The 15,644-nt window shown below is 37.6% G+C and overlaps 1 protein-coding gene across 2 annotated transcripts in view; it reads left to right on the forward strand.

The window, feature by feature from the left end:
• The window catches only part of LOC113567751 (uncharacterized), a 29,200-nt gene that overhangs the window by 7,212 nt on the left and 6,344 nt on the right, over nucleotides 1-15,644 (forward strand). For both annotated transcript variants that reach the window (XM_081698343.1, XM_081698342.1), the window contains 7 exons: nucleotides 2,798-2,890; nucleotides 3,994-4,065; nucleotides 9,292-9,369; nucleotides 9,755-9,814; nucleotides 11,441-11,530; nucleotides 13,092-13,169; nucleotides 14,952-14,984. In XM_081698343.1, coding sequence (XP_081554469.1) covers nucleotides 2,798-2,890; nucleotides 3,994-4,065; nucleotides 9,292-9,369; nucleotides 9,755-9,814; nucleotides 11,441-11,530; nucleotides 13,092-13,169; nucleotides 14,952-14,984 — 504 coding nt within the window. The remainder of the gene's footprint in view (nucleotides 1-2,797; nucleotides 2,891-3,993; nucleotides 4,066-9,291; nucleotides 9,370-9,754; nucleotides 9,815-11,440; nucleotides 11,531-13,091; nucleotides 13,170-14,951; nucleotides 14,985-15,644) is intronic.

Here is a 15,644-nt window from a genome sequence, read left to right on the forward strand (position 1 = left end):
TGACACACACAACCTCCAGAAGGCTCAACAGTGAGGTCTGATGTCCCAGCCTCACAACCCTCCTAGTTCCCTTTTAAAACCAACCTCTTTAAACATAAACCCGGAAGAAACTGGCTTCTTTTGTGACTATGGCTGTAATACGCTACACTATACACTGAGACCTTCTTTACAATTGTTCACTTGTCTCAGGATTTATTTATGAAAACAAGTCACAGCCTACAAACCATTGGTTTGAGCCCCTCCATTATATGTTATAGAAAGAAAATATTTAAATATACTGGCTAGCCCACAACAATGGAGCATTAGATAAACATTGTTTGCAGATAAACAATGAATACATAAATAAACTACTATTACAAAAATATATAGTCAGTACTCAAGTAAAGTTACATGTTCCAGGAAAACAGAAATAAAGACCATCAGACAAACCAACAAAAATGGAGTTTGACAGCTTGCAAGATAATCTACTCCAAACACTATCCTGAAGGATAGAGATGTAAATAATTCTCAGCTTTCTCAGGACAGCAAAAATAATCTTGATTTTCCCTCCACCATCACTCAGTGTACAAGGATGTGTACAGAGTATTTAATATTTGCGACGTGGAGATTTTTTAACAGTATCAAACTGATCAATCCAGCACTAAAATCATCATAAATATGTACTTAACTGCTTATATAAGTGAGCTCAGTCCATGCCCTTGCCAGATGGAAAATCCTTACTTTATCTAGAAAATATAAACACTTAACCCAGATAGGTCTAGTACCTGGTGCTGGAACCTAAAGTAAGAGATGGCCAGTATAGAAGGACAGAGAGAAAGTAGTATACACCTTCCATCAAAATGATTTATTGCTTGTTTTGAGTGACTGATTGACAGCTGTCAACCCCCCCCCCCATGGTGATCTCTGTAATGATCTAACTGAATATCCAAACCTTATCCAAATCTTAACAAAGACCAGTTTAGTTCTAGCTCACAATACTGTTTATTTTCTATTATATTTGCTTTAGCCTGATCTTTCACATCTACACAGTAGCTTATGGTTATGGATTATTATTATGGATTCTCTGCTGATGAAAACGTTCCATGTTTCATGCAATGCAATCTCATTTTAATGTGTACACTATTCATCACTTTATCTAAATCACTTTAGTATCTAAATCTGGATTGACAAAGTTGGTTGCTCTTGTAAAACAAGTTAACTACAGTTATTGTTATGTTTTATGAAACAGGTTGCTCAGGTTGCATAATTAATGAGTGGTTGAAGTTATATTTATATAGTGCCTGTCAAGGAACCCAAGGTTGCTTTATAATTAACACACACAGCTTTTACATCCAGTAACACCCCAGTGAGAAGCAACAGCCAAAATGCGCATATTCTCAACCAGAAACCTCAGCCCCCTGACACACACACACACACACGCACAGCATACTCTCAACCAGAAACCAGAATCAGGTGCAGTGAGGGGTGAGAAGACAACACCCAGGACAGTATGTTCATTTTAAACAGTAATTTGTTTCTAGGTTTTGTAGCTACATTCTTCCTTGTCCTACTGCCATTTTTTGTTAGCTAATGTTAGTTTGCACACCAGCATAAATGTAATATTAGATTTCAGGCACTGTTCCATGTCTTTGCTATTGAGAATACACATTAGTTTATGTGACCAGCAACCTTATCATTTTGTGTTGATCATGTGACTTGAGACTTGACTTGGACTTGCATCCCCGAGTCTCAAGACTTGAAATTTATTGTTGATGATTTCAGCCAATGCCAGGTGACCTGTAACTGCTCACAGAGTGAAAAAATCATGACACTGAGCTGTTTTTACTATTACTTTTATGTGATAAGGCCAAAGTTATATGTATTTTAGATTTCAATGGGCCACTGATCACCTCTGTCCTTAAGACAAAACACTACTGATCGAGTCACTATGCCCTGTATGTTCAGATTTAAAACTAAGCATATTATATAGACCCTACTCTCAGTATTGTCACATGGTACAAATGTGCTCTTTAATTATTTCATTCTATAATAACTTTAAATTCTTAATTCTTAAAGTAAAGAACCGTTCTTAAATTCGTTCTAAAGCTGAATTTCTGCGTTTTGTTGATTTGAATAACATTATTTCAGTTGTTTTTTTGTTTGTTTGTTACTTTTTGCTTAATTTATAACACTTAGTTTAATATTATACAATATTTTTATGTTCCTTAGCTCTTTAAGCTGTCACGGACTGCTCCTCTCTCCACTAGTCACATGGTTCGGCCCGCCACGTGCAGTGGGAAGTCACTGTATTTGTCTTGTAACCATCCTTCCTTGTTAGCACACACCTGCACATAGTTTAGTGTTTCTCTATATGTATTTAAACTCCTGCTGGTGTGTGCAGTGTTGTTGGTAATTGATCATGTTCATGTTGCACTTGTTCGTGTTCACATCGTCAATGTTGCACGTATTCACATCCATGTTCACCATTTACGTTATATGTGAGTGCCGTTGTCGTTTTCATTTGTTAATAAATGTTTGTATACATCGATGGAGTCTGTGGGTCCTGCTCCTCGCCCTGCAGTACTCGGGCCGTTACATAAGCTCCTGTCATCTCTGTTTACCTGAATTTCAAACAGTCTGAAATATGACTGCACAATAGCACATCTAAACACCGCATTCACTGTTTTTAATGTGGTTTTGTAACACAGTCTCATCGACGGTTATGCTTTGAGAATACTTTAAAACCATAGATTTTCTATATTTTGTTATGACGAGATGTGAATTACTGTTTTTAAAATTGACTTTGTTTTTGTTTTAGGATTTTTCATTGAGGTAGCCATTTGTTCAGCTGCTAATCTCCTAAGGATTGTTCAACTGCTAAATTTTACTCCATTTATAGACACTTTTCAAGGTACGTTTTAAGAAATATTTTCTGGTATTAAATTATCAATTGATGTCTAGCTATAAAAACATACACAATTCTGCTTTCACATAGGCACCTCCATATGAATTAAAATAATTAATCTACTGTTTACTGTAGATTTATCGTGCCTTGTAAAAGACACTTTTCCCATTTACTGTGTCAAATTTTATAATAGATTACTTTTTCCCACATGTACAAGAATATGACCAACTAGAGCTGGTCCATGTAATATGCAGAGTGAGGGCAGAGATGGGTATATACAGGACTTTGGCTGAACTCAGTCTCAGAATGAGGGCATAGTTGGGTATATACAGGACTCAGGCTGACTCAGAGTGAGGGCATAGTTGGGTATATACAGGACTCAGGCTGACTCAGCGTGAGGGCATAGTTGGGTATATACAGGACTCAGGCTAACTCAGAGTGAGGGCATAGTTGGGTATATACAGGACTCAGACTGACTCAGAGTGAGGGCATAGTTGGGTATATACAGGACTCAGGCTAACTCAGAGTGAGGGCAGATATGGTTATATACAGGACTCAGGCTGACTCAGAGTGAGGGCACAGTTGGTTATATACAGGACTCAGACTGACTCAGAGTGAGGGCATAGTTGGGTATATACAGGACTCAGGCTAACTCAGAGTGAGGGCAGATATGGTTATATACAGGACTCAGGCTGACTCAGAGTGAGGGCATAGTTGGTTATATACAGGACTCAGACTGACTCAGAGTGAGGGCATAGTTGGTTATATACAGGACTCAGACTGACTCAGAGTGAGGGCATAGTTGGGTATATACAGGACTCATCTGTGAAAGTGGAAGAGGCTCCTGAAAGTAGTAGAGGGGATGAGAACTCAATATTTTTACAGTGTGCTGAATGCTGCCCACAGGTAATGTTTACAAATGACATTATCCATACACAGGTGCCATTAACCCCACATTAATCACAAGCAATTTTAATGACCTTCTAGGACTGTCTCTCTGCTCCACAGACAATGCTTGACAATGCCTCTGCTACCACAGTAGAAAATCTAAAATTCTGTTTGTGGTATTAATCTATTTTTTCATGTTCCAATGTCTTTTATTGTTGCAGAGAATATCCAACAAAGAATTAAAGAATTAACCTCGTTACAATGTCCTGTGTTCTCTGTAATTGTTTATTCAGGTAGGTTTACATGATTATTACATTTATAGCATAGTAACATTCATATACAGTATATTTTAGTTGAAGTATGTGTTGAGCTGTGCGTTCAAACAACTGAATTATAGAAATTAACTGTATTGCTTTTTATGTTCTAATCTTGAAACTATAGTGCCACCCTGCACTGGTATAGGGGAGGGGCCCCCAGGACGGGAGTGTACATTTTAAAAAATGATAAAACCTTTTAAAGGGACTCCACCCTGCGTCTTGTAGTGGGGCTTCAGAATTTTGCAGTACGCCACTGCCAACATGCTGCTATCAGTTTGACAAATTCTGTTGTACTGTTGACGGTTACCGGGTAAAAAATTCAATGATTGATTGCATATGAGTCATCTGATCTCTTGCTTTATTTCTGATTCACCCACATAAACTACAAGCTTGTGAAGCCTGAATTCTTTTGGTTGGTTGTTGCTGCTTTTATGATTATCTCTCATTTTATAATTCTGGAGAAAGTTGGATGGACAGCTGTATCTATCTAATATATGTGTAACATAGAGTGATCACGAGATGGATGCAAATGCTGAGAAGAGCGAGAATTATTAAGGGCAAATCTATAGTGATTGTCCATAGAACGGTCCAAGGTCCATGAGCCAACATGAACAGCTCCAGAAACAGAATGAGAATATATAAAAAGAAAAGCAAAACATAAAAAGTGAGAAATAAACAAAACAGGAGAACCGAGAGATACAACTGAAACGACAGAGGCTACGAACAATGAGCACGACAGAGGCTACGAACAGTGAGCACGACAGAGGCTACGAACAGTGAGCACGACAGAGGCTAGAATAAAGAAGGCTAGGACAACCACAAACGGACAGAAGCTAGAGAAAGTGGTAGCTAGAACAAACAGCTATGCACAAATGACATGGGCTAGGACAATGACCAGAGAACTAACAGGGAAAAACACAGCATATAAATAACAAGACTAATGAGAAAGAAACAAGGAACAGGTGAAACTAATAAAAGGCGGGGAAACTCAAACAAGGTTGGAACAATAATAAGGAAGCAAAGCAAAACAAAGACACGAGACAGGGTTACCATGGAGACAGGTCACTACGAGGGACAAACCAACAATGACTGTATGAATAATGCTAAAATCCCCTCTTAAAATGTAAAATAGTGATTAAGGTTGTTATAAATGTAATAAATGCACACATTGATATCCATTGTACTAAAACTTGACAGTACATGAAAATATCAGGTTAACCAACCAGTGAAAGATCAGATCAGTGTGATGATTGGAGTAATGAGACAAGAGGTGTAGTAGCACCAGAGATGAGGCAAGAGGTTGGATGTTCCATGAGATGTTTCGCACCTAATAACAGTGTTATTGTCAGTTACATTTCCATTTGTTTTTTCAAGCTTTACTGTTGTTGATACTAATTTTATTTCCAGTTTGGTAGTAAATGAGGTCAGCAACATGTGTACATGATCCAATTTCCACCGCACTCTTAGAGAAGTGTTTGTCTGCCTATGCTTTCAAACCTTCCCTTTGTGGCTAAACTTATCAGCTAAACAATATTATCTTCATTACTTTTAGTGTCATTGCTATTAAGCTAAATGTGTATGCTGAGAAAAATACTGTAAAGCTATAAAAGCTGTAATACTGTAAACAAATAGTATGCTTTCTCATGTATAATTACAATTTGTAGCAGGATTACGAATTTTTCCAGCATTGAATGAAAACATCCAGTGATGTGTGATACAAACATCGTAGTCCATGCTAGAAGCCAATGAACCATCTCTCATCTTGCAGCTCATAACTGCACCCAAACAACTCCACATAAACTTCAGTTAAAATAAGCCTCTTCCTTTTAATGATGTCCAGAAGTGCTGGCGATCAAATTATCCACTAAAACATATCTATGACTGCATTGGTTTCACCAAAGAGTGTCACACATGCGCTACACTTTATGTCTTAGAACGCACAAGCGATTTTCATCTAAACGTCCTCTATTTGTTGAAACAGCTGCCAATCATGCCTGGAAAACATGTGTAAAATAATTTGATAGCACCCCCTCTCCCCCCCAACACCTTCATACTCAATAGGTGTGCACGAGGGTCACTCAAAGGAAATAGCTCTTTATGGTCAAACAGTAATGACGGAATCTAAGAGAGGAAGGTGTAAGGGGTCTATCCAGGAACACTTCTACATGAGTAATGTGCATTTTGTGGTATCTAAAGGCTTGTGTAGTTTGTGTTAGGTTACGAAGGAAAGGAACGTGTGTTTTTGTAGTCAGCGTGTAAATTAGATGTGAGCAAGTAAATTAAGAACTTTACTAACATTCTATATACTTTTTAAGCATGTTACACAGTTGCTTTCATGCTCATTGTATTTTCTATGACAAAATTTGAAGTTACCTTATACCGGAAGCATGTTTTAAAAGGCCATTTAAAAGGACAGGCATGATTGTTGTGGAAATTTACCAAAAAACCAATGTATTTAACGTGGGATTTCTGGCGAACAGTTGCATGTAGATGGCTGAAAATCAGTAAGCAGGTACTTATATTAGTCCTAATACGTTTTTATGCAGATAGATGGACTGTATTTAAAGAATATTTGATACTATCAAATTATTTATTTGAGTATGCCAGATCTAGGGCACTAGAGGGTGTGGCTGCAGTAGGAGATTGATAAGAAACATACGTTGATAAGATACATACGTGAGATCCTACAAGTCACCCCCCCCACACCACCACACACACACACACACACACACACACACATATATATATATATATATATATATATATATATATATATATATATATATATATATATTCTTCAATAGCAGATACCATTTCAGAAAAAAACTTTCTATTGTCTTGGATTGAGATTTATTCAGCCTTGAGCTCATGCCTTCAAGAGTCTACATGTATCTAAAATTTCGATTTATCATGTAGCTGAGAGCATGTTTATCACAAAACGATGCTAAAAGACTAATGCATGCTTTTATTACCTCATGCAATGAATGAATGCATGAATGAATACATTTGAGATCTTGATCTGTAAAATCTTGATCTGTACTGGATACCCTTTTTATTTACATTGACTCCATCATGAGGGTTGAGTAATTGGACAGTTGGCTGCAGTTTCTTCATCTATGGAATGACCAAAATGTCAACAGTTAATAACAGATGTGACCTATGCATCTGGATGCTGTTACAGATGTGTCTCAGGATGAAGACTTAAGTTTCAATGCCAGCAATGCTTGCCATCATGAGACTGAATACTCAAAATCAATCATAGCCAAAACATTAGGTGTGTCAGAATCAGACAAAGTCAAAACATAAGGTGTGTCAGAATCAACTAGAGATACATTAAAAAAAAAAAACATTAGGTTTGTCAGAATCAACTGCTTGAGAAGAAAGGATACATATGTGAGTTTAGCAATAACTAACAACATGACAGACTATGGAAGAATACAGTAATAGAAGACTGAAGACCACTTTATCATAAAGAAATACCTTTAAATAGATCAAGGACATTATCCAAAATGTAGGCACATATGTATCATAATGCACCAGATAGATTAACATAAGAAAACCTCAGAGGGTTAATTAAGGTTAACTACCCTCAGAGGGTTAACTAGATGAGGCAGACAATTGGTACACCTCAAGAACACAAAGGTCAGTGTGACATTATGGGGTGTGTGGGAGAAAATCCAGATCAAAATTTTAATGAATGAGTTCAATGAGTTTTAATGGAAACAAAAGTAAACACTTTAATAAATGGCCACAAGAAGACACCCAAACATAGCAATCACATCGCAAAAGCATGAACAATAACTGACAGAAGAAAGGAAACAGGAGGAATATATTCTGGTCTGGATTAGGGAGGTAAACAAGGAACAGGTGAGACTGGGAACACACTAATGAGTAACAAGGGGGGCGTGGCAACATATGGCAAAAGGAGTGAAGGTGACGCACAAGATGACACCAAAAACAAACAAAACGATGAAACTACGTGGTGAGTGGCACCATGTGGTTGAGCACGTAGAGGAGGCAGCTGATACAGTCAGGTTTAAAAAGTGCACAGACAGCTGAAACTGCACCAAAGTGATAAAATGACGAAAGAAAAAAAGATGGAAAACAGGACAGGACCAAATACTGAATGAACTCCAGGGTGAATTCAGAGTTCAGTGAATGTCTACAGAGCTCAACTATGGTTCATGTACACGTACGGAGCTCAACTAAGGTTCATGTACACGTACGGAGCTCAACTATGGTTCATGTACACATACGGAGCTCAACTATGGTTCATGTACACGTACGGAGCTCAACTATGGTTCATGTACACGTACGGAGCCCAACAATGGTTCGTGTCTGTGTACCAAGCTCAAGTATTGTTCATGTCTGTGTACAGAAGCATCTTAACTGTTTGTTTGACTGCCAGAGCTCAACTATGGTTCTTGTCCATGTGCATACCTCAACTATGGTTCATTTATGTGTACAGAAGCATCTTAACTGTTTGGGTTTCTAAAAAGCATCATAACACAAAGATCATTGTTAAATGGTAGAATGAGTATGACACTGAACACTTTCACTCTCTTCTAAGATGATCTTAACACTATGATGGTTTTGGGAACCTTTTGATGGTCTAGGCCCTGATCTCACTAGGTCCCTCAGAGGAGCTTCACCTTGCAGCAGGACAATGACCCATAACACACATGTAAAACAGCTACAGAGCTTCTCAGGGGATGGAAGTGACATGTTCTTCTCTGGTTATTTTAATCACCCATCTACTGAACATGTCCTTCACTTAGGAAACACAAGAATGAACTTGAAAAGTACACAAAATGAACAGAAATTAAAAATGGCTCAATGAACATACCTGTGTGTCCTGTATTTACTTAATATAGATGTAAAGACCCTTGAATTAAATCTAATATTCTGCATGTTAACCTCATCATCACTGAATCATTTCAAATCCAGTCAGTGGGAACACAGCAAAACCATCACTGTCAAGTGTTTACAGACTGCATTCTATTTCTCAGTTAGTCAGATTTTGATTGTTACTATTATGATATATGGTAAGAAACTAATGTTTATAAATTAGTGTTATTTTACACACTTTCTAGACATTTTAATGCAGCAGTAACTGTGGGTGGAGACCTGATGTGCAGGATTATACATATAAATCAATGAGTTTTATGTAGGTGGGATGATTTTTTCCCCATTTGTGTCTAGCGTTGGGGCGTGCTTTGGCTGCAGAATATAGACTCATGATGACTACTATTGGAATTATAACTATGATCCTCTTCATAGGTAGGAATTAAATTTTACTGTTACGCTGTTATACTGTATATATATGAATTTTGATGTATTTGAGTATGGGACCTGCAGTCATTTTTCCTTCTTTTATCTGCACATCCCTGTTGGTTATGTGGATTTACGTCATATGAATAATGTTATAAGCCAACAGACACAGTATTCTCTAGAGCAAAAAATATAGAGCTGAATGACAACATAATTGTTTCACTGTTTTGTTAATGACATCTAATATACATTTCAGAGATGTAGAGCACTTGATGTCTTTCCTTTGCTTGTCCAGTTTGTCCCATACAACTTAAAATGATACTACTATCCAATCAAAGCAAACCAGCAATACTAAAGATTATGTTGATGTAATTTATCACTCTCTCAATTTCAGGTTTGGTCTTGGTTATACTGCTAAGGCACAAATTTCCTTGGGCCGTACAAGTTTGTGTTTGTAAGTAAAAAATGGAATACTGTAGATTCTTGTGTTAATGCTTTTGTGATCTCATTTACAGTTTTTTTGAAGATACTTTTGAATCATTCATAGTCATCTTTCACTCAGTGTACAAGCACAACAGTCATATTGGATTAGACTTTTTATTCCTAGCCTCAGTTAACTTTGTTTGGATTGATAATAATCTTCCACCTGAATGACCAAAAATCAGGTTTTATGTGCAGAAACAGCACATGCGAAATATGCATGTAAAATTTACATCTTGAAGAGATGTAGTGAGCATAGATCTAATTTCAGTTGCCTCATGTTTTTACAATGTACATTTTAGCAAAAACATCAGCATCAAAAAGAAAGATTTCAAGATTTTTTTTAATTGTCATATGGGGGCAATGGGTAGACGTCATTCAGAGGCTTGATAGCTTGTAGATAAAAGCTGTTTGTTAGCATTGTTGTTCTGGACTTCCTGTATTGTCTGCCTGATGGGAGGAGTGTGATGAGGCTTTCATCACACTCATGATGGGGTGTGTATTGTCCATCATCATGATGACCCTGGAGTGGTAAATGTCTATGAAGGGAAGACTGCTCCCGAGATGGATGGTGCAGTTCTGATCACATACTGGAAAGCACATCCATTCAGGGCCGGGGGGTGGTGGTGGTGGGTCTCGGTGGGGGCGGGGACTGCACCCCCAAACACAAGGCAAGCAAAGCTATTTTGCTGTAAACTGACATCATTCTCTTGGAACCAATCACAAAAACACATTTTTGTGGTTCAGTGAAAACTAATTTCTTTGCTTATTACTGATTGGCTGTTTGAGTAATTTAAAAGCAGCAGACCACACAGGTTAGCTGTATTATTGGTGTATTATTGGTGTCAGTGAGGTTGGTTTGGGCCTCAGTCACTGGAAAGGTCATCATGGATATTACAGGTTGTGTTTATTAGTGAAATACTGCTTAAAGAGGTGTGGCTTTAAAAATTAGTGTGGAGGGGGTAGGGTTGGGATGCCACACATCACTGTTGAGCCTTGTGGAGGTGTCATGGGCCTAATTCAGAGAAACACAGATGAAGGGAGGTGTCTACCTGATGACCCCTGAGGAGAGCTAACGATGTTTTGGTTGCTGGAGTGAAGAGAGTAAACAGGTTCCTATGTGAGGCTTTAATGGTCTGGGCCTGGTATTTGTAACTGACCTCTTGAAGGGTGTTAGCATATGTAAGCACACCAGGTCCGACTATCTCAGATGAAGTAGATAAACAGAGTATCACTACAGAAATGGCATTGAAACACTGGGAAAAAATGAGCAAGACTTTGCCATGGGCTAAAGAAAGATACGCATAAACAAAGCTAAATGAGGTGAAATGGAAAAGGTGAGGATGATTAGTAGACAAACTAGATCTAGTGAAGAAGGGCAGGGTGGCTTCTAGTTGAGGGTTCTGGGAGTTGGAGTTGGTGAGGCCATAACATAATTAAAGCTAATGTAAATGTTATTTATAATTAAAGTGTAAAAGTTTTTTATTCTCATTTTCTTATTTTAAAGCAAGATTTTTAAAAACATGAAAAAGACTGTAATATTTAAAATATTTTAAATGAAGCCCTACTAATGTCTGCTATATGTTTTTCCCTTTTGCAGGGTGGCTGTTTGATATCGGATTAGGAGCTATGTTTTCCATTAGTGTTTTTTCATTTTTTCTCTTTGTTGACTTGAGACAAAATATAAAAGGTAAGCAGAGGTGTTTTCTAATATGTGTGATTGCTAAAAAGCTTTTGTGTTTGCACTACAACATGTGTGCCTGCTTTACCAACACTGCACCAAGACACACAGCATACATGAGGTAGCATGTACCAGCATACATGAAATAGCATGTAAGAGCATGCGTGAGGTAGCATGTAAGAGCATGCATGAGGTAGCATGTAACAGCATGCATAAGGTAGCATGTAAAAGCATATATTATGTAACTTGCACCAGCATGCATGAGGTAGCATGTAAAAGCATATATTATGTAACTTGCACCAGCATACATGAGGTAACATGTACCAGCATACATGAGGTAACATGTACCAGCATGCATGAGGTAGCATGTACCAGCATGCATGAGGTAACATGTACCAGCATGCATGAGGTAGCATGTACCAGCATAAATGAAGTAGCATGTAAGAGCATGTGTGAGGTAGCATGTAAGAGCATGCGTGAGGTAGCATGTAACAGCATGCATAAGGTAGCATGTAACAGCATATATTATGTAACTTGCACCAGCATGCATGAGGTAGCATGTGCCAGCATAATTCCATCATTTTTCTCCACAACATTTTTTGCATGTTTCAAGCTTTTTAAAAATCAGTTTAGTTGTTAAAATAATATTAATTGCATTAAACATAAAACATTAATGGTCGTACATATGTGGACAGAACAGCAAGTTAATTACTTACAGACAAGCTAGACCAGCAAATCATATTAATCAAAGCTACATGGTGTATATTAAATGGCAGGATATGCAAAACACAGACCAGTCTATGTGGTTAATAATGTGCAATCAGCAAATAGACACGTAATACTGACAGCCACCTAAAAGTCGTAGACATGTGTCATGGTGTCAAGATTCCCCTTCCCTGGTGTCGTGATTCCCTTAGCAGCCTGCTATGTCATCCTTTGTTTTGGTTCTGTTCTTGTTCCACTCAGAGCTGTTGAGTTTGGTCTGTCAGCTAGTTTAAATGACCTGCCAAGAACTTCCTGGAACTATTTGAATTCTACATTAATCACATGACCATCAAGCATTTTTCTGTTGACGCGACTCTCTCTGTCAACGGCTCTGATTCTGTCCCTTGTTTCGGTTTTCCCTGCCCTTGATTTGTTATGCCTGTCTGTTGTTAGTGTTTGTTAGTCTATGTATTTATACCCTTTGTTCCTGTGTCTCCTTTGTCAGTCTATGAACACTCTCATGTATGTTCTCATGTTTCGTTGTTTTGCAGACTTACCTGTCATGTTTTCTGCTTTGTCTGTTTGGTTCCCCAAACAGGAAAACATGTTCCTTGTTTTCCTTCCTGGGTTTTGTTAGGTCTTGTTTCTTTCTTTTATTTCTGTAAGTTATTATGTCTGAGGATTATGATATTACCTGTTGTGACAATACAGAATTTACATGCTAGCACTGAGCCCTGCCTGCCATTTTGTTCCATCTGGAAGATTTTCTGGAAAACTTTTATAGGGTCTGACTCACAGGCCTTTATGCATGAATACATGTCTAAATAAACCGTGTAAATATTTCTGTATCTTTCTTTTTTTGTAGATATGATGGGACTGATCTTTGTGAATGTACTTCTCGTCATATTGACTGTACTGGCATATGCAGAGCTTTACATTATTGGTACAGTATTGTTGTGTTTCCTGTGTTTGTTTCATTTAGATTTTTTCCCATGTACTTTTACTTTAGCAGCCAACATGTAATCCAAAGCGTGTTCTTTTCTTGTACTGCTAGCCTTGTCAGAGAGGCAGTGGAAATTCAAGAAATTGGCAAATTCTCAGCCCCTTCTTACATTTACATTCATTGTTATTCCAAGTCCTAGTAAGATCTCTTTACACGCTGGATTCTCTGGTGGGGGAATGAGTTACCCAGCTTTATTTGAGTTGGCAGTTACTGCAACACATCTGCCATTTCACTAGTAGAGACTGTACCAAGGGAGACTGAACTCAAAGGGAAACTTCTTTTGAGGCTGTTTTGGTTTATTTATCTGGTATCACTTTCTTTTTTACTTCCAACTCAATTTCAGTAGAAACATGTATGTCTGTCATAAATCACATTGTGCTTCAGGCAACCATGAATGATTCCCTGTCAAGGACTCAAACGATATGCAGGATACAGCTGCTCAGTGAATGTATATTATGAAAAGTGGGGGAATACGTACCTTTTAGATTACACAGCGAGGTGATGGCGGGGGGTGATTTTAATATATTTAGTCATTGATGAGGTGGGTCAGTACTAATGTGTCTGTCAGCACTCAAGGGTGGTGGAGGACTGAGAATAGGCAGGTGTTGTGGAATCTGTCACATTCCCGTTCAACTTAAAAAGAGGGTGTCACAACTGTAACAACAAGAATGGCATAAATCATGGTATCATAGTTCAGTATATTTGGGGGAAAAATACAATTGGTTTAAATGTACATATACTTTGCATAAATGTTTATTTAAACCTGCGACAAAATCAGAAAGTTTTTATTTATATAATTAGTCTGATATGATGTTGCTGTTGGATAATGGGATTTATTTAATTTATTTAGTGTTTTCAATCATATACATTGGACACAATAATTAAGTAGACTTAATTTTTTCCCTGACTGATAATTTAGATGAAGTAAATGATCTGATATACTAACGTAATTCCTGAGCTATCCCAGACTCATCCTCCTTAATAGAGGACCACCTCTGGTTTCTTAATACACATTATTTTATTGAGACAATATAGTTACAAATTTAAATAAGTTTAAATGATGATATCGATACCTTAACAATGGATTGTGTAGCAGCAGCAGATCAGGCACCAATCAGTATAGTGTTTAGTGGAAATACGCAGATCACCGGCACACCAAATCAAAAAGGGTAAATAATATAAACAGATCATTATATAGAACAGTGATACAAGCCTGATCTGAAACAATAAAAAGACAAAAGTTAGAAACTCTTCATAAAACCATATGCAACGATATTAACCACACTTACTTACAATAAATTTAACAAAAACATACCTAGAATAGATCTGTAGCCAGCAAGCCTTATTACCTCAGCAGTCAACAGCTCTAACTCACTCTCACCCCTGAACACACAACCTTTCCTCTTTTCATTGGTGTAATAACACTACCAGAGACGGCAACGATTTTAAAAGTTTGCATACACCCATTACAATATATATATATATATAGTGCTGTGCCAGCTTTTGCATTGAACTCCTTTTCTGTGAAACATGCTGACTTTGAACCAGGAGAGAAGTGGTGAAAATGGTTGAAGTTCAATTAAAATGTGTTGAAATGTGAACAACAATATGATTCTATAGTGAGAGAAAATAGACTTGCTACCATTGTTAAGTGATACTACTTTGCTGGATTATCATTATCAGAAGCAGATAAACACTTTTTTTCTTTACAATTCCATACAGGTTTAATGAAGTCCTTCAGCAAACAACAACTGGGTAAGTACAAAACCACACAATTATTAGAAGAAAATCAACTGCAGTAGTTCAGTGGATGTCTGAGAGATAAAAGTGATTTTGCAAAATGCAGGAAATACAGGAGTTAATGATGTTTATATGTTTATATGTGATCATCTAACTGGACTAAACACATATTCAGCTTCTCACTGGACAAAACACACATATTCAGCCTCTCATTAGACTAAACACATATTCAGCTTCTCACTGGACAAAACACATATTCAGCTTCTCACTGGACTAAACACATATTCAGCTTCTCACTGGACTAAACACATATTCAGCTTCTCACTGGACTAAACACATATTCAGCCTCTCACTAGACTAAACACATATTCAGCTTCTCACTGGACAAAACACACATATTCTGTCTGATTTGTATGTATGACGTTTACTGTTTTTCAGCCCAGCTGAACTGCTGGTGCATGCTTAGTAGTTTAAAAGAAGCTGTTCTGATTGGACATTGCTGCAGCACTCCTATCCAGACCTATTGATAATATATTCAACCTTGATCAACCACTTTTTGTGATTGTGCCAATCTTCGTTAGATTGCTGCCTGCACCGATGGTCATGCTAATGGAGGCCTTTATCTGCGCGACTACTATGTCTGCATCATATGAATAAAATGTGTGATGACCTACG

Source organism: Electrophorus electricus, chromosome 15 (genome assembly GCF_041902795.1).
Source record: "Electrophorus electricus isolate QZ-2024a chromosome 15, ASM4190279v1, whole genome shotgun sequence".
In the NCBI taxonomy this organism is placed as follows: Eukaryota; Metazoa; Chordata; class Actinopteri; order Gymnotiformes; family Gymnotidae; genus Electrophorus; species Electrophorus electricus.